This window comes from Castor canadensis, chromosome 9 (assembly GCF_047511655.1).
Source record: "Castor canadensis chromosome 9, mCasCan1.hap1v2, whole genome shotgun sequence".
Lineage (NCBI taxonomy): Eukaryota > Metazoa > Chordata > Mammalia > Rodentia > Castoridae > Castor > Castor canadensis.
Window position 1 is genome coordinate 96199363 of NC_133394.1, and position 19442 is coordinate 96218804.

At 36.9% G+C, this 19442-nt stretch overlaps 1 protein-coding gene across 6 annotated transcripts in view; it reads left to right on the forward strand.

The window, feature by feature from the left end:
* The window catches only part of Adamts3 (ADAM metallopeptidase with thrombospondin type 1 motif 3), a 244478-nt gene that overhangs the window by 59749 nt on the left and 165287 nt on the right, over positions 1–19442 (forward strand). Inside the window, exon 1 of one of the 6 annotated variants that reach the window (XM_074042033.1) lies at positions 5731–6063. The exons of the other annotated variants lie outside the window; for them this stretch is intronic. Within the exon in view, the coding sequence (XP_073898134.1) occupies positions 5917–6063 (147 nt within the window). The 5' untranslated portion in view covers positions 5731–5916. Of the gene's footprint in view, positions 1–5730; positions 6064–19442 lie in introns of those variants that run through there. 6 annotated transcript variants of the gene reach the window in all.

Below are 19442 nucleotides of genomic sequence, written 5' to 3' on the forward strand. Positions count from 1 at the left end.
TTTATTTCTTCTTTTGCTTTTTCAAATTCTCTATTTTTGTTGTCTTGGAATTTGTTGAGTGTCTCCTGTACATTTTGGTTGACCCTATCCAATATCATCTCTATAAAATTCTCATTGAGTACCTGTAGTATGTCTTCTTTTAAATTATTTTTGTGGGCTTCATTGGGTTCTTTGACATAGTTTATCTTCATTTTGTTGGAATCTGGATCTGAGTATCTGTTTTTTTCATTTCTCTCTTGTTCCTGTACTAATTTTTTGCTTTATATGTTTATATATAAAAATAAAATAAAACAAAATGAAAAATAGAAAATAAAAAAAAAAAAACCTCCAAGTTCAAATGCAATGAAGTTTCAGTCTTAATAATTTTGGTGTCCGTCTCAGTCTCCAGTCCTGGAGATGGTGCCTCAGATGTTGTTCTGTAGTTCTGTCATCAAAGGGGATGCATATAGTAGAACAAAACTGCACACACACACACACAAAAACCCCACAATGTGTCCCAAGTTCAAATGCAATACAGTTTCAGTAAGTTTTTCAGCATGCAGATATAGTTCAGTTGTTTTCTCATCAAAGGTAGGGAGAGAGAAAGAAAAAAAAAGAGTCTGGAGACAGTTCTGTGAATGGCTATCTGTGGCTGTGGCTTGCCTGCCTGCTGCTGTCAGCCTGCTGTTGCTGGAGGCTTTATTTATGCAAATCTCAGGGGTGAGCTTAACACTCACCTGGCCCCGCAGGCTTTGTTTACTCAGAGTTCTCCTGTGCGTAAGCCTCTGCTACAGGCTTTCCCCTTTCCAAGCACACTGCGGGAGGTGACACTGCACCAATTTTCTCAGGCCTGCGTGTTTGTTTACAGCTCACGTGGAAAGTGGGTCTTCCCCGCTCTCCTGTGGAGTTTTCCTCCCACTGCCACTTTTGGAAGTTTTTCCGCTCCTGATTACTGGGCGGTGCTGCTGCTCCTGCCGGCCGCCATGTTTGCTTACAGCTCACATGGGAGGTGGGTCTTCCTCCCTCTCCTGTGGAGTTTTCCTCCCTCCACCACTCTCACAAGCTTTCCCTCTCCTGGTTGCTGGCACACCCCCTGCTCCTGCTGGAGCCTCTCTGCCAGGCCTGGCTTGTTTATTTACAGTGCCGGGAAGGATTCCCTTCACCACCTCTTCAGCTCTCAGTGCACCCCACCCTCTTTCCCACTTGTCTTTATTGTTCTTATTGCTTATTACTTAGTTTCTCTTTTTTCCCCAGGTGGGGGTCAGTCTGTCCAGGGTGCTATGCTGATCTGGCCCAGGGTTGTCTGTGGGAGTACTGCGTACTGCTAAGCTCACCTTGTCCATGTCTTCCTAAGCTGTTTGGGCACAGGCGACTGGTGGCTCAGAGGCCCTCCTGGTTTCTCTGTTTAACGTGAAGTGGAGATTCTCTGTGCCGGCTGGAGGTGTGGAGGGGTCAAAGTTTTGCCTCTTCTCGGTGGTTTTGCCTGCTAGTTGTGTCTCCAGCGTCTCTCCAAGATTTCATTATAGGAGGCACTCTTTCTGCTTCCTCCCTCTACATGCCATCTTGGAATCTCCCAGGAAAGTAAATTCTAGAGCCATACTTGGTGGCACATACCTGTTGTCGCTATCTACTCCAGTGTCCATGGCAGGAGGATGGTGAGTTCAATCAGCCTGAGCGACTTAGTGAGATCTTTTCAGAAGAAAAGGAAATTCTATACTAGTAGTAACCTTGATATAAAATGAGATTGTACCATGTAGAAATAAGTCATTGTAATCTGGGAACCTATAAAATAAAATGGGAATGTAGTCTGAAATATAGTCTACTCTCTACAGGGGAGTCCCTGTTCTGAGCACTTTCACTTATCCTAGGGATATGTATTACCAACCATGAAAAGACAGCTGTGTATTAAATGTATCAAATGTGGTGATATTAAAGAAAAACCATAAAACTTAGTGACTAAAGGCCTTTGTACTCCCATATTTAACAGAACCAAGGCTTATATTACTCTAAAGAAAATTGCAAGTTAAAAAAATCTGATTATGTACTTTTCTGGCTCTGATAATATGCATAGGAGTTTATGAACTCATATGAGTGCATAAAATTTGGGCAAATCTTATGTTTTTTCTTTATTTTGAACATAGTAAAGAAAATAGATAAGAAAGTGTCAAAAAGTTTGCTTTCTTTTTCCTCCAAATCAGTTTATAAGCTCATCAGAATTCTTATGGATTATAGTGTTAGTTTAGATTATTAAATGCTTAACAGAACAGACAAAATGTTATATTTTATCATATCTACTTTCTTGCTATTGATTAACTAATTCATTATAAATAAATATATAATTCATCCCATCCTGTACTTGTCAGCCTATAGAACCTGACTTTCAACTCATATGCTTGGGCGTATATGTAAAGAGAATAGTACAAAACTGAAATATAGCAGAAAGTATTGTAAATAAGTGAATGCAAAGAATTTTTGTCACAGCCCAGTATAAGACTGTGCACTCATAGTACATCTGAAACCTCAAGTGATGTAACTGATTGCCTGGGTGTGTTGGGTGGGAGACAGACAGATGAAGTATCTGTCTTGCTTAGCAGTAGCTATTAAAATTTTGTTTTGCTGCTTGGTCTATGGCTCTTCTTTACTTTTGTCTAGTGAGCTCTTGGCTTCATGCTACCTCTTAAGAAGTTCATTGATTCTTGTTGGGGTAAGATTACTTGCTGCAAAAATTGAATAACTCTTTTAGCATAGCCATCCTTAATCCCAATCTTAAGGGAGAAGAAAATCTGTGTTAATCTTTCCCCCACTATTGTCTTCTACCTGTCTGTTTTCTAAACATCTAGCCAATATGATTTTATTAATGTACACATTCACAATAAGCCCTGTTGCCTGTGAAACAAATATAATGAACTAAGAGTCAACATATCTTTTATGAAGAGCATAAATCCTCTATAACAGTATCTGGCATAGGGTAGACTTTCTGTTTCTCTTCTTATGGCTTTGGGAAAACTTCAGCCTCTCATCTTTTCTTCTTGTCTTCTAAAAATAAAAGTAGTGAGTATAGAAGTACTCTTCCTTAAAACAAGTTTTTTTTTTTTGTGGCAATACTGAGGCTTGCATTGAGGGTCTACACCTTGAGCCACTCCACCAGCCCGTTTTTTGTGAAGGGTTCTTTCGAGATAGGATCTCATGGAACTATTTGCCCAGACTGGCTTCGAACTGCAATCCTCCTGATCTGTGCCTCCTGAGTAGGTAGGATTACAGACATGAGTCACCAGCACCCAGCTTTACAATAAATTCTTAAATTCAGATAAGGATTGGCACAGCTTTTTTTTAAATCTAATCAACAATTGATAGGTTATTAAGCAGTTATTCTTTGCATGGCTCTATTTGCCTTTCCCCCTGTTTGAAGATAATGACTCCCAAGGGGGACTAAGGAGTAAAGCATCACAGTGGGGTGCATTGTCCTTCCAAGTGGGCACACCAGCTGTTCTAAGCAGTGCTTGCTCCTTGGATGCCTGGATTCTTGCCATCAACTTAGTATTTGACACTTTTTGTTCTTAAACTCTTCTATCTTGTAACACAGTCTGTCTTTGAAGAGAAATTTTTTTTTCTCCCATGTTTTATTCAACTGAAATTTTGAATTTTCTGTCCTCTGGTTCTCTTGAGGTACCCCCCTCCTTCCTCTCCCCCCACAAATACAGTGCATCTGGTACCCAGAATTATCAGTACTGGTGGCTTTTGCTTCAATACCTGATTATGTGTTAGATTGTTAGTTGTCTTTGCGAAACAGATATAGAATCTGTGATTCAAAGATTTTTATTTTTAGATGGGAGCCAGACAGGCCTTTCAGTGTTGGACTAAGCAGAAATACAAGTACATGAAAATTCAAGTGTAGTAGTTTAACAAGGGTGATCTTAATATTTACCACAATGATGAAAATAGATTTTGGGGTTTCCAATAAATTAGAACTGCATAAAACCTTGTTGTGCCATCTAGAAACTTTATGAAATTGGGCAGGTTTAATATCTGTATGGCATAGTTTTGACATTTATAAAATAGGAATAACATTTGATATAGAAATTTTTTGATCTGGCTTAACTAAGATAGCATATGTAATTCTACTAACATTTAGTGCTTGCATGAAGTTACATACTAAGTTGACATCTTAATTTCTTCCAGTTGCTGAAATAAAATACCTTGGACTAAGTAATTTATAAGGAACAGAAATTTGCTGCTTCTTGTTCTGGATACTGGGAAATCCCAGATCAAGGGGCCAGCAGATTCAGCATCTGTGTCTGTTGAGGCTCACTCTCTGCTTCAAAGATTGCACTTTCTTGTTGTATCCTTACATGGCAGAATGGGCAAACAGGCTTCCTCAAGCCTCTTTTATGAGGGCACTAATCTCACTCCCTAGAGTGGGGTCTTTGCAATATGATTTCCCACAGGCTTCACTTGTTAATGCTATTACCTTGGGGATTAGGTTTCAACATAAGAATTTGGGGAGCACACAAACATTCAGGTCAACCAGTAGTTGTTATGTCTGTTATAAATTCAGAAGGTATTAAAAAGCATAAATATAGCTAGGACTAGCAAGTGTATCTCAAGAAATAAAAGAAATTGAGAAGTTTGAGGCCATCCTGGACAAAAAATTTGGGAGACACCACCCATCTCAACAAATAAGCTGGAGACAGCATGGTGCACATGTGGTCCAACTGTGCAGGAAGCATAGGTAGGAGGATCTTGGTCCAAGGCTGACATTGACCAAAAATGTGAGACCAAATCCAAAAAATAACTAAAGCAAAACATGGTTAGGAGTATGAATCAAGTGGTAAAGTGCTTGCTAGGCGATTGTGAGGCCCTGAGTTTTAACCCCAATACCATCACCAAAAAAAAAAAAAAAGTTAGAAAGAAGTACAAATCTATAAATCTTTATCTGTATCTATATATCTGTATATCTCTATCTATCTATCTATCTATCTATCTATCTATCTATCTATCTATCATCTATCTATCTATTTATCTACTTTGCTGTGGTGGGGATTGAACCAAGGGCCTTGTACATTCTCAACAACTGCTTGTACTACTGAGCCCAGAATATATTTCTTGAATGATTTTATTGTGAAAATAATTTTCTAATGATCTTAAAAAAAGATTAGTAACCTGTTAAGCCAGAATACAAATCATTAAGGCTAAGATGATACAGGCATACTTACTAATATCGAGATATTAGAATAGAGAAAAGTTTGATATATATATATATCTACTTTCCATGATCTGCTCAAAGCTCTAAAAATTTATATCATATCTGAAGTCACTACTTGACAGTTTTACTCCAGTCTAAAATATAAAAGTTTTAACTTAAGCCCTTTGTGAATGAATCACTAAGACTGACATTTTTGTAGAAGTTTCAAGAAACCTCTTAAATTGGAAACAAAATATGTAAAACTGGTATAATGGAATATGTGGATAAAATTTCAGAATATTACATTTCCTTAAACTACAGATCTTATTCCCTTGTTTCAGTGTTTGTTGTCATGAAAATAATCACTAACCCACATGCCCAAGACTTAATGAAAACCTGGTGGCTGCAGAAATAATCAAAAGTGTAACAGGCTGTATTTCTTTTCTTAACCCATTTCATGTAACTTACACTTCACACAGCATTTGCAAGGAGCTTTGAGGACACCAACCCCATGCAGATCTCAGTTCTTTGATTTTTGTAATGTGGGAAATAGTAAAAAAAGAAAAAGGATAAATGACTGAGAGAGAATAGAATATGTATGTATTCCAGCATTCTCAAGCTGAAGATAATTTTGAGGGCCTTATACTTTTAGGAATCTGTTTCTGAGTGTGGCCTATTGCCATGTTTGACATTTGGCTCATTGCTGAGTGTCTTGTGGATACTCCCTTGTAAGGCAGGCTGTAATCAGAACAGCAATGACCCTTATCACCACTCTGCACATTTCCTGCCAGACTGCCTGTCTTTACCACTCAGGGGGAGTTCCTAGTTTTTCCCAAGTGAAAGATGTAGGCACTGCAGATTTGTTATGGGTGAACTGGGAAATCCACTCCATTTTTGCTAAGGTGAGTGAAGAAATTCAAGGGACTTGAGTTTTCCTGGCTTCATCTCTGGTCTGGTGTGGGAATGCAGAGCGAATTCAGTGAGTCAACTGTAACTCCATCTGTCCCTTAATGAGATTCAGGCACCCTCATCTGTCTTTTGGTCTTTTGTTCTCTTGCTTTAAGTCTGCTCTACCCAGGGAATATTCTGGTAAAACAGACAGGATCAGTCTTTCAAAGATTGGAAAGGTAAAAGTAGTTGTTTGTTTTATGAGCTATATTAACATATATTTTAGTATGAGGGGAAAAGGGGGGCAAGTAGATTGCAGGATATCCCTGGAAGGATTTCACACATGAGGGAAACTAGGACGGTACCCTAACACGTACTATGCACTGTCATTTACTGATAGGTTTTTATTCATTGCAATTCTTTTGCTTTCCTCTTTTACACATTGTTTTAAATTATATTATTGTTGTACTGGGGGTACATTGTGACATTTACAAAAGTTCTTATAATATATCTACCTCCACCATTCTCCTTTATCACCCTCTCCTTTTTACATATTCTAATGTGTTTAGGAAAAGAGAATAGGGCTGCAACAGGTTAGGTGGGATGGGTAGGAGAAGCCAGGGTTACTTTAGAATAAATGTAGCAAATATTATAACAGGTAACGTTATAATAGAGTTATAATGTTATAGAAAATGTTCACCTTCCTAAGAACTACTGTTAGCAATAGATTTGCTCTCTACCTGGTACCAGGGTAAACCAAGCATGTAATCTATTTGCCTTGGGAATAAATGAAGAGCGCACTTCCTGGATATCATAGTAGAGGAGCTGCCGTTCTTTTGGAAGAAGAGAAATAAAAGGTATGGAAAGCTGGAGGGGTGGCTCAAGTGGAGCACCTACCTAGCAAGTGCGAAGTCCTTGTATCACCCTCTTCCTTAAAAAAGGGATTGAAGGGCTTACCATGAACAGAAATGCAGCTAAACCATTATTATGTAATTAATCATGGATACTGCTTTAACCAAGACTAAAATAATGTAGTTTAGGTATAGAATTAAAAAAAAAATGAACATTTGCTAAGGTATAGCTTAGACACATGAAATTCACCAATTTCACATGTAGTATTCACATATGGCTTTTTGGTATCTATAGTTTTGGGTGGGTTTTTAAAAATTTATCTCTTGGGATTCTGCACAAACTATCAGGTTGTCTAGGGATAAAGCGAATTTTATTCCTTCCTTTCCAATATGGGTGCCTTTATTTTTCTTAGTTCCTTGCAGTGAACTAGGACCCCTGATGAAGACAAGAGGAGAATGGGAATCCCTGTCTTGTTCCTCATCTTAGAGAAAATGCACTCAGTAGTTTCACCATCAGTATTGTTAGCTGTAATTTATTTATCAGTTCCTTCTTGCAGGTTGGGGAAGTTGCTTTCAGTTTTTAGTTTGCTGAGAGGTTTTCTCTATTTCTTTTTCTTTTTCATGGTACTGGGGTTTGAACTCAGGGCCTATACCTTGAGCCAATATACCAGTCATTTTTTGTGATTTTTTTTTTTTTTTCAGATTTGCCAGGGCTGGCTTCAAAATGTGATCCTCCTGGTCTCTGCCTCCTGAGTAGCTAGGATTATAGGGATGAGTCACTGGTGCCCAGCTAGGTTTTCTTTTTTATGAAGGTTGAATTTTGTTAAATGCATTTCCTACAATCTGTTGCGATGACCATGTGGGTTTTGGTTTAGTCTGTTGGTAGGAAGAATTGCATTATTGGGTTTCCAGGTTTTATGACTCAAAGTAGGCACCAGAGGAGACCATCTGAAGTACCTGGAGACTAAATACAGTCTTGGACACTGCTACTAAATTACAATCTGCATTAAAGAATTAATCTTTTTGCTTTGAGATAATTGTAGATTCTATGTGCAGTTATAGGAAATAAAGCAGTTGTGGAACATGCCTATTTTCCCAGCTATGCCACAAATGATGATTGGGAGAATGGCAAATTGAGGCTAGTTTAGGCACAAAATTAGTGAGACCCCATCTCAATAAACAAAATGAGTTTGGTGTTATATATCTGTAATCCCAACTGCAGAGGAGGAAGAGGTAGGAAGATAATGGTCTGAGGCCAGCCTGGGAAAAGACAGTGAGATCCTATCTGAAAATTAAAGCAAAAAGGACTGGGGTATGGTTCAAGTAGTAGAGCTTTACTTAGCTGCACAAGGTGCTGAGTTCAAACCTCAGTACTACCAAACAAAGAAACAACAAAGGAATGCAGAGAGTTTTCATGTCTTCTGTGCCAAGTTTCCTTCAATGGTAACATCTTATAAAACTATAGAACAGTATTACAACCAGAGTATTGATGTTGATGTGGTTAAGATACAACCAGTTCCATTACTGAAAGGGTCTCTCATGTAGCCTTTTTATACTTATGCCCACTTTCCTTTCATCTTACCTCCTTCCTTAATGCATGGAAACTATTAACACGTTCTTAATTTCTGTTATTTTCCCATTTTAAGAAAATTATATAAGGGGAACAATATAGTACATAACCTTTAGGATTGACTTTTTTCATGCAGCATAACTGTCTGGAGATTCATTGAGGTTGTTATGTCCACCAGTAGTTCCTTTTTGTGGCTGAAATCCATGGAATGATGTATGTAGTACATTTTAACTATTTATCTGTTGAAGGACATCAGGTTTTCTCTAATATATGGATGTTGTGAACATTCATGCACTGGTTTTTGAACAACATTAAGTCTTCATTTATCTGGGATAAATATGACAGTAAACTTTCTGGGTTGTGTAGTATTTGCTTCTTTAACTTTAAAGCAATTGCCAAAATGTTTTCCAGAGAATCTGTAATATTTCACATTCCAGACGTTATATGAGTGTTCCAATTTTTTCAGTAGTTGGAGGAGTTCTTATCAGCATTTGATGTTGTCACTCTCTTTTAACTCTTCTGAGACTGTGGGGTGATAGCCCACTGTCTTTTTTTTTTCATTAGGATATATTAATTATATGGGGGGATTCATTGTGACAATTCCAAGTGGGCTTATATTGTACAAAGGTTAGATCACCACCCCTCCACTCTCCTTTTAATTTGGATTTCTCCAACGTTAAGTGACCTTTCATGTGCTTATTTTTCACTTGTATATCCTCTAGATATCTACAATATCTACTCATAACTTTTCCATTTTCTAACTGAATGTTTTCAACTTCTTGTGGAGTTTTTGAGTTTATCTACTCTAGATGACAGTACTTTGTCAGCAAGACAAGTTGCAAATATTTTCCTTCACTTTTTTTTTTAGTAATGTATTTTCCTGTCTTTGCACTTATTTTTTAATTTATTCATTTGTTCATATGTGCATACATTGTTTGGGTCATTTCTCCCACCTGCCCACCATCTCCTTCCTCTCCCCCACAACCCCCCTTGCTTCCAGGCAGAACTTGTTCTGCCTTTTTCTCCAATTTTGTTGAAGAGAAGACATAAGGAACAATAAGAAAGACAAAGTGTTTTTGTTAGTTGAGATAAGGATACCTATACAGAGAGATTCCTAGCATTGCTTCCATGAACAAGTGGATTACAACCCGAATTGATTCCTCTCTACCAGACCTCTTCACTACTTCCTGGTCACTTTCCCATATTGATTTCTGTCACTTTAAGGTTACTATATTAGCAGCTCTGCAGTGGGGACATCAAACACTTTCAAGTTTTGGGTTTCCTATCTATCCCCATATCTCCTGTATGTGCCCTCCACTTAATGTGTTACCCAAGTCTAACAACATTACTGCCTTTGCCCTAGATCTAAAGTTTGCATGTGAGGGAAAACATGACTTTTGGTCTTCTGAGCCTGACTAACCTTGCACAGGGTGATGTTCTCCAGTTCCATCCATTTACTTACAAATGATAAGATTTCATTCTTTTTCATGGCTGAGTGAAATTCCATTGTGTATGAATACCACATTTTCTTTTTTTTTTTTTTTTTTTATCTGCTTTAGTTTCTCTGCGTTAAGGGCAACAAATGCTAGCTAGTTTTTTAGGTGTCTTACCTATCCTCACCCCTCCCTTGTGTGCTCTCGCTTTTATCAACCACATTTTCTTAATCCATTCGTCAGTAGTGCAGCATCTTGGTTGTTTCCATAACTTGGCTATTGTGAATAGCACTGCAATGAACATGGGTGTGCAGTTGCCTCTAGAGTAACCTGAGTCATATTCCTTTGGGTATATCCCTAGGAGTAGGATTGCTGGATCATATGGCAGATATATGTTTAATTTTTTAGGAAGCCTCCATATTGTTTTCCATCATGATTGCACTAGCTTGCATTCCCATCAGCAGTGAAAGAGGGCTCCTTTTCCCCCACATCCTTGCCAACACCTGTTGGTGGTGTTTTTGATGATGGCTATTCTAACAGGGATGAGGTGGAATCTTAGTGTAGTTTTGATTTGCATTTCCTTATGGCTAGTGATGGTGAGCATTTTTTCATGTGTGTTTTGGCTACTTGAATTTCTTTTGAAAAAGTTCTGTGTAGTTCAGTTGCCCATTTCTTTATTGGTTCATTGATTTTGAGAGAGTTTCTCCCACTCTGTGGGTGGTCTCTTCAGTTTAGAGACCATTTCTTTTGTTGTGCAGAAGCTTTTTAATTTTATGTAGTCCCATTTTCCATCCTTTGTCTTAGTTGCTCAGCTGCTGGGATTCTATTGAGGATGTCCTTGCCTATACCTATTGCTTCCAGAGTATGCCCTGATCTTTCCTGTACTAATGTCAGAGTTTCAGGTCTGATATTAAGGTCCTTGATCCATTTTGAGTTGATGCTAGTACAGGATGATAGACATGGATCTAGTTTCAATTTTTGCAGGGAGATAACCACTTTTCCCAGGAACATTTGTTGAAGAGGCTGTCTTTTCTCCATCGAATATCTTTGGTGACTTTGTCAAAAATAAGGTATGCATAGCTGTGTGGCTTCATGTCCAGGTCCACTATTCTGTTCAACTGGTCTTCATGTCTGTTTTGGTGCCAGTACCATGCGATTTTTATTGCTATTACTTTGTAATATAGTTTGAAGTTGGGTATTGTGATACCTCCAACATTGCTGTTTTTGCTGAGTATTGCCTTGGCTATTTGCGTTCTCTTGTTTTTCTAAATTAACTTTAGGGTAGATTTTTCAATCTCTGTGATGAGTCATTGGGATTTTGATGGGAATTGCCATTAAACATGTAGATTACCTTTGGTAGTATAACCATTTTTATTTTGTTGATTCTACCAATCCATGAGCACAGGAGATCTATCCACCTTCTGTAGTCTTCCTTGATCTCTTTCTTCAGGGGTTTGTAGTTCTCCTTGTAGGGGTAATTCACATCCTTTGTTAAGTTTACCCCTAGGTATTTGAATTTTTTTGAGGTTATTGTAAATGGAATTGTTTCCATATATTCCTTCTCAGTTTGTTCATTGTTGGTGTATAGAAAAGCTAATGATTTTTGTAAGTTGATTTTTGTATCCTGCCACCTTGCTGTAGCTGTTTATGGTGTCTAAGAGTTTTTTGGGTCTTTACAGTATAGGATCATATCATCTGCAAATAGGGATATTTGGACAGATTCTTTACCTATTTGTATTCCTTTTATTTCTTCTTCTGGCCTAATTGCTCTGGCTAGGAATTCCAGTACTATGTTTAATAGGAGTGGGAATAGTGTGTACCCTTGTCTCATTCCTGATTTTAGGGGAAATGGTTTCAGGTTTTCACCATTAAGTATTTTGTTGGCTGTAGGTTTGTGATATATAGCCTTTACAATGTTGAGGTACATTCCTTCTATTCCTAGTTTTCTTAGAGCTTTTATCAAGAAGTGGTGTTGGATCTTGTTGAAGGCTTTTTTTGCATCTATGCGATGATCAAGTGTTTTTTGTCTTTGCTTCTATTAATGTGCTGTATTACATTTATAGATTTTCATATGTTGAGCCACCCCTATATCCCTGGGATGAAGCCAACTTGGTCATGGTGGATAATCTTTCTGATGTGTTGTTGGATTCGGTTTGCCATTATTTTATTGAAGATTTTTGCATCAATGTTCATTAAGGACATTGGCCTATAGTTCTCTTTTTTGGATATGTCTTTGTCTTGTTTTGAATGAGAGTAATATTAGCTTCATAAAATGAGTTAGGCAGTGTTCCTTCCCTTTCTGTTTCATGGAACAGTTTAAGGAGGGTTGGTATTAATTCTTCTTTAAACATCTGATAGAATTCAGCAGAGAATCCATCAGGTCCTGGACTTTTCTTCTTTGGGAGACTCTTTATTGTTGGTTCAATTTCATTTTGTGTTATAGATCTATTCAGGTGATTACTGTCCTCTTGGTTCAGTTTTGGATGTCGTAAGTATCTAGAAATCTGTCCATTTCTTCAAGATTTTCGAATTTATTAGAATATAGGCTCCCAAAGTAATCTCTGATGATTTCCTGGATTTCCGTGGTGTTTGTTGTTATCTCCCCTTTTGCATTTCTGATTTCACTGATTTGGGTTTTTTCTCTCTTCATTTTAGTCAGGTTTGCCAGGGTCTGTCAATCTTATTTATTTTTTTCAAAGAACCAGCTTTTTGTTTCAATCATTCTTTGTATGTTTTTTTTTTGTCTGTTTGTTTCTATCTCATTGATTTCAGCCCTGATTTTTATCATTTCTCTCCTTTTGCTTGTTTTGGGATTTGATTGTTCTTGTTTTTCTAGGAGTTTGATGTGTAGCATTAGGTCATTGACTTGAGTTCTTTCTGACTTTTTAATATAAGCACTCATGGCTATAAACTTTTCTCTTAGAACTGCCTTTGCTGTGTATCATAGGTTCTGGTAGGTTGTGTTTTCATTTTCATTAACTTCCAGGAACCTTTTCATTTCCTCTTTTATTTAATCAATGACCCATTGATCATTGAGCAATGTGGTGTTCAACCTCCAATTGTTTGCTTGTTTTCTACTGTTGTTTTTGTTGTTGAGTTCTAGTTTTAATGCATTGTGATCCAATAGAATGCATGGGATTATTTCTGTTTTCTTATATTTGCTGTGGCTTGCTTTGTACCCTAAGATATGATCAATTTTGGATATGGTTCCATGAGCTGCTGGGAAGAATGTATATTGTGCAGAAGTTGGATGAAATATTCTGTAGACATCAGCAAGGTCCATTTGATCTGTGGTGTGATTTAGTTCTGGAATTTCTTTATTGATTTTTTGTTTGGATGACTTATCTATTGGTGATAGGGGGGTATTAAATTTTCCAACTACCACTGTGTTGGAGTCTATATATGTTTTTAGGTCCTTCAGAGTGTGTTTGATGAAATTGTGTACATTGACGTTGGGTGCATATAGGTTGATAATTGTTATTTACTTTTGGTGTATTTCCCCTTTTTTAGTATGGAGTATCCTTCTTTATCTCATTTGATCAATGTAAGTTTGAAGTCTACTTTGTCCAAGGTAAGTATTGCTACCCCTGCCTGTTTTCAGGGGCCATTGTTTTAGTAAATCTTCTTCTAGCCTTTCACCCTCAGCCAGTGCTTATTTCTGTAGATGAGATGGGTCACCTATTGGCAGCAGATTGTTGGATCTTCCTTTTTAATTTAGTTTGCCAAATGGTGTCTTTTGGTGGGCAAATTAAGTCTGTTAACATTCAGTGTTAATATTGATAGGTATGTGGTGATTCCTGTCATTTTGTTGTTTTTGTTGTTTAAGGGTTTGATTGTGTGCAGCTGAATCAGTGTTACTCTCTGAGTTTGATGCTGCCTGTCCTCTCATGGTTTTGTTTGCTTTCATTATTTTGTATGCAGAATTCATTGATAAATCTTTTGTAGTGGTCTCTTGGTTGTCGTATGTTGTTTTAGTTTCTGCTTATCATGGAAGACTTTTATTGTTCCATCTATTTTGAATGATAATTTTGCTGGGTAGAGTATCCTTGGGTTGGAGTTGTTTTCATTCAGTGCCCAGAAAATCTCACTCCATGTCATTGTTGCTTTTCATGTTTCTGTGAGAAATTTGCTGTGATTTTGATGGGTTTACCTTGGTATGTTATTTGTTTTTTTCTCTTTTACAGCCTTCAATATTCTTTCTCTATTCTCTGTGCTTGTTGTTTTAATGATAATATGCCATGAGGAGGTTCTATTTTGGTCAAGTCTGTTTGGTGTCCTGGAGACTTCCTGTACCTGAATGAGCATAGCTTTCTCTAGATTTGGGAAATTTTCTGTTATTATTTTGTTGACTGTACTATGACTCCCCTTTGCTTGCACCTCTTCTCCTTCCTCATTGCTCATGATTCTCAGGCTTGGTCTTTTGATGGAACTGGTGAGTTCTTGCATATTTCTTTCTCAGGTCTTGTGTTGTTTGACTAATAGCTCCTTACTTTTTCCGTTAATTTTTATTTTGTCTTCAAGTTCTGACATTCTATCTTCTGCTTGTCTTAGTCTGATGGAGTGACCTTGCATTCTGTGTTGTATTTCTGTTTCATTCTTTTTTCTGAGGTTTTCCATATCATGGGTCATTTCCTCTTTAATATTGTCTATTTTTGTCTTTCATTCCTTTATCTCTCTATTTATGGTGTTCTCTGTTTCACTTTGCTGTTTACTTAGGGCTCCTATGAGTTCATTTATTTGTTTCTGTGTCTTCTCATATTCTTTATTTTTGGTGTCTTGAAATTTCTTGAGCACCTCTTGTATGTTTTAGTTGATCATGTCTAGTAACATCGCCATGAAATTCTCAGTGATTACTTGCAGGATTTCTTCTTTGAGGTTGTTCTTGTGGACATTGTTGGTTTCCTTGGCATTGTTTATCTTTGTTTTGTTGGAGTCAAGAACTGGGTATCCATTTTCTTCATTTCCCTCTAAATCCTGTATTAAATATTTTTTGGAGAAGAATTGTTTTCATCCCTTTTTTGTCTTGCCATCACTCCACTTGGTACTGTGTAGCTGTGTTCTTGATAGGCTAGTTGGTGGTTTCAGTCACCTGTTTTCTTTCCATTGTTTTAATTTTGTTTTGTGGCTGTATTGGGTTTTTGGCTAAGTGTTTGTGTGGTATTTCTGTCCCTGGTCTGGGGGTAATTTAGTGTTAACTTATTCACAATAGTAAAACTAATCAAAAAACCAAAAAAAGAAAAAAAAACACCAAACAAACAAAAAAACCACACAAAAATCCAAAAATCAAACAACAACAAAAAAACCCAAAGAAATGAATGGGGCAAGATGAACAAACACAAACCAACAAGAAACAAAACAAACAAAACAAAAATATTCCAGGTTCAGGAACAATAGAATTTCAGTCTTAGTTTAAGTTCTGGTGTTACTCCTCCAGCATCCAATCCTGGTGTTCGTATTTAAGCAGAAGCTCTGTTGTAGTCTTGACAGGTAGGTTGGGTAGTGTTTTGTTTTGTTTTGTTTTTTTTCTTCTGTCTTTCATTGGCAGCTGCTTGGTCAGCTCCTCCTCAGTGAGGTATGGCAGTTTAAGTTTGCATGCTGTCCTCAGGTTCAGATCATCTCTGTAGTCCACCAGCTGTCATGCTTTGGAGTTGGGTGTTCACTCTGCTGGTTTCCTGGGGGCTTGTTTTTACCTCACCCCCTTTCTCTGGGGTAAGGTTAGTGATCAGTCAGCTGGCTCCTCTGCTGTCAGTGTGTTGTGATGGTTTGCTGATTATATTTCAGTGTCGTTTGTCTTTGGATGCTGCTCATTGGCTCAGACGATGACCTTTGTCTACTGCTACCTGCCCAGTTTCAGGTAGTGGCTTATCTCCTGCCTGCTGTCAGTCTTCCTGCCTTTCTAGCCATTTGTTTAGTGATACTAATTGCAGAGATTAGCTCCTTGCCCCTCCCACCTTCTCTGGTGCACTTTCAGCTTCCTGCCTTCTCTTCTGTGTGCTAGTTTTCAGTTTGTTGTTTAAAGTTCAGTTTTTTGTTTGTTTGTTTGTTTGGTGGGGTGTCAGTCTGCCCAGGGGTCTATGCTAGTTTATCCCAGGGATGGCTGGGGAATACCATGTGATACTTGGGGCTCACCTGTTTGATCTGCCAGATGTCTCCCAAGCAGGTTTGGAGCTGGTTTTCTGGCGGCGGTGGCAGCTCAACTATTCTCTCAGTGTAATGTAGTGCAGAGAAGCTTTCTATGGGCTAGGGGTTCAGGGTGTTGAAGTCTTGATTCTCCTTGTTCTTTCTTTCTGCCAAGTGTGGCTCCAATGTCTCAGCAAGATTTTTGATTCACAGAGCTCACACTGTCTGCTTCTGTGCCCTAGTCGCCATCTTGGATCCCTTTCCTTCAGTTTTTGACTTGCCTTTTCATCCTTTCCACATGGTCTTTCCTATAGTAAAAGTTGTTCATTTTCATGGAATCCAATTAGTCAGTTTTTCTTTTTATGGTTCATATTGTGAGACCTCTGCTGGGTTCTACATACTGAAAAATTTCTGTGCTTCTTCTCCCTAAAAGTTTTATGGTTTACATTTAAGTCTGTGATCCATTTTGAGTTATGTTTTGTTAAGATGTGACACTTAGGCCAAAGTTCATTTTTTTGTATCTGGATGACCTGTTGCTCCAGCACCACTTAATGAGAATGCTCTTTCATTCATTTATTTCCTTTGGCAACTTTGTCAGAAATCAGTTGGGCATATTGTGTTGATCTGTGTTTGGGTTCTCAACTCTGCTCTATTGGTCTGTGCATTTATCCCTCCATCACTACTACACAGTTTGCTTGTCACTAGCTATGTAAGTCTTCAAGTTGTGTATTGATTACCTGTGCTTTCTTAGTCTTTTTCAAAATTGTTTTTATCTATCCTGATTCCTTTGCCTGTCTGTATAGATTTTTAAATCTCATGAAGACTTACAGTAAATCTTTTTTGGATTTTGATAAGAATTGTATTAAACTTGCATCTAACTTTTGGAAGAACTGACATCTTTGCTATGATTCTAACCCATGACCTCAGTATATCTTTATGTGGATCTTTAATTTCTTTCACCAGTATCTTAATTTTCAGTATATAATTCTGGCATGTTTTCTTAGACTTAACCCATACTTCATTTTATTTTGGTGACTGTAAATGGTACTGCATTTTAGATTTTGGTGAACACGTGTATTTACCTTGCAACTCATTCTATGAGCTTTATGGATTCCATGGAATTTTCCATGTTGATAGTCACATTATTTGGAAATAAGGAAAATTTTCTTTCTTCCTTTATAATATGGATGGTTTTATCTCCTCTTCTGGAACTGTACTGAGTAAGAGTGTGGGAGCAGACATCTTTGCCTTGTTTCCTGTGCCTTGTTTCCTACTTCAAGGCAAAAGTCTGAGTCTTTTACCAGTAAGTATTCTATCTGTAGGGCTTTTTTAAAAAAATATTCTTTATCAAATTGAAGAAGTTCACCTCTTTTTCTACTTGAGCATTTGGAAAATCATAACTGAATGTTGGGTTTTGTTAAATCATTTTTCTTGATCAGTTGACATGATTACTTGCTTTTCTTTTTAATCCTTTTAATTTGGTGATTAGTAATATTGATGAACTTTGGAATTTAGAACCAGCCTCACATTCCTGGAATAAATCATATTAGATCATTTGGTGTAACTTTTAAAATATTATTGTACTGTTATATTTTGTTTGCAATATTTTGACAAGGATTTTTGCATCAGTATTCATAAAGAATATTGATTGGTATGTAGTTCTCTGTCTTTGTCTGATTTTGGTATCAGGGTAGTATTAGCTTCAGAAAATGAATTGGTAAATGTTCCTCTCTTCTATGTTTGGGAAGACATTGTATGATGTTGTGTTAATTTTTCTTTAACCATTGATGCAATTGACCAGTGAAACCAATTTGGGCCTGAAAATTCCTGTTTTGAAATTCTTAAGTTATAAATTTAATTTCTTTAGTAGTTATAGGAGTTTTCAAATGATCTATTTATATTGGACAGGTTGTGTTTGTTTTTTTGAAGTAGTTTGTTTTGCTTCAGTTTATGGCCATGGAGTTGTTCATTGTGTTCCCTTATTAGTCTTTTGACGTTGTAAAGTTTTGAAAGAATCTTTTGTTTCATCCTTGATACTGATAACTTGTGTCTTCTCTCTTTTTTCTTTGTCAATTTTGGCAGAGGTTTTTCAGTTTTATTGAGATTCAGCTGTTTGTTTTGTCCATTCTCTCTATTGTTTTGCTCTTCTTAACTTATTTCAGTTCTGTTTTATTTATTTTTCTTTCTTCTACTTGCTTTGGGTTTATTTTTTCCTCTTGTTTTTCCAGGTTCTTCAGGTGGGAACTTAGCTTGTTGATTTCTTTTCCTTTTTATCCCCCTTCCCTTTCCTTTTCTTTCCCTTTCCCTTCCCCTACGTCTTCCCCCTTCTTTCATCATACTGGGGATTGAATTTGGGGTTTTACACATGCTAGACAGGTATTCTACCAGTGATATAAAATCTCCAACCCTTTTAAACCAAATTTGAGAAAAGATCTCACTAAATTGACTAGTCTGATTTTGAACTTGTGATCCTCCTGCCTAAGTCTCCTCAGTAGTTAGAATTTTAGATATGAGCTTTCATGCCTGACATTTTTTCTCTTTCCTAATGTATTCAGGATACAAATTTCCTTCTTTATATTGCTTTAGTTGTATCCCATAAATTTTGATATATTGTGCTTTTATATTAAGTTCAATGTATTTTTTTACTTCCTTTGGTAGTTGACTCATGAATTATTTAAAGAATGTTTAGTTTTTAAATGTTTGAGAAATATTCCTGTTGTTTTTAATTTGATTCTATTTTAGAGAAACACACTCTGCCCAATTTCAATTATTTTATATTTGTTGAGATTTTAATAGACCAGGTTACGGTCTTTCTTATATATGTTCTGTGGGCTCTAGAAATTGTGTGTAATTTGCCATTCTTGGGTAGAATGTTTTGCAGTTGTTGGTTGATAGTGTGTTTAAGTTCTTCTTACTGACTCTTCTAGATTTATTGAATACTTGTTCAAAATGCAGTTGTTGGTTGATAGTGTGTTTAAGTTCTTCTTACTGACTCTTCTAGATTTATTGAATACTTGTTCAAAAGTTCTTGTAGGTAGCATTTTAAAGACTCCAATCATAATTGTGTATTTGCCTGTTTCTCCTTTTAATTCTATTAGTTTTTATGTTCATAATTTACACATCTCTTCTTTGGTATACATTTAGGTTTGTATGTCTTCTTTAATAATTAACCATTTTACCATTATATAATATCTCTGCTTCTGGTAATTTTCTTTGCTCTGAAGTCTACTTTATTTGATCCTAACATAACTACTTAGGAGTTCCTTTGACTGATACCTGAATGATAAATCTTTTTCCATTCTTTTACATCTAACTTACTTATGTTATTATATTTGAAGTGAGTTTCTTATAAATAGCATACAGTTGGGTCATGTTGTTTTAAAATCTAGCTTGTCAGTCTCTACATTTAGACAGTTTAC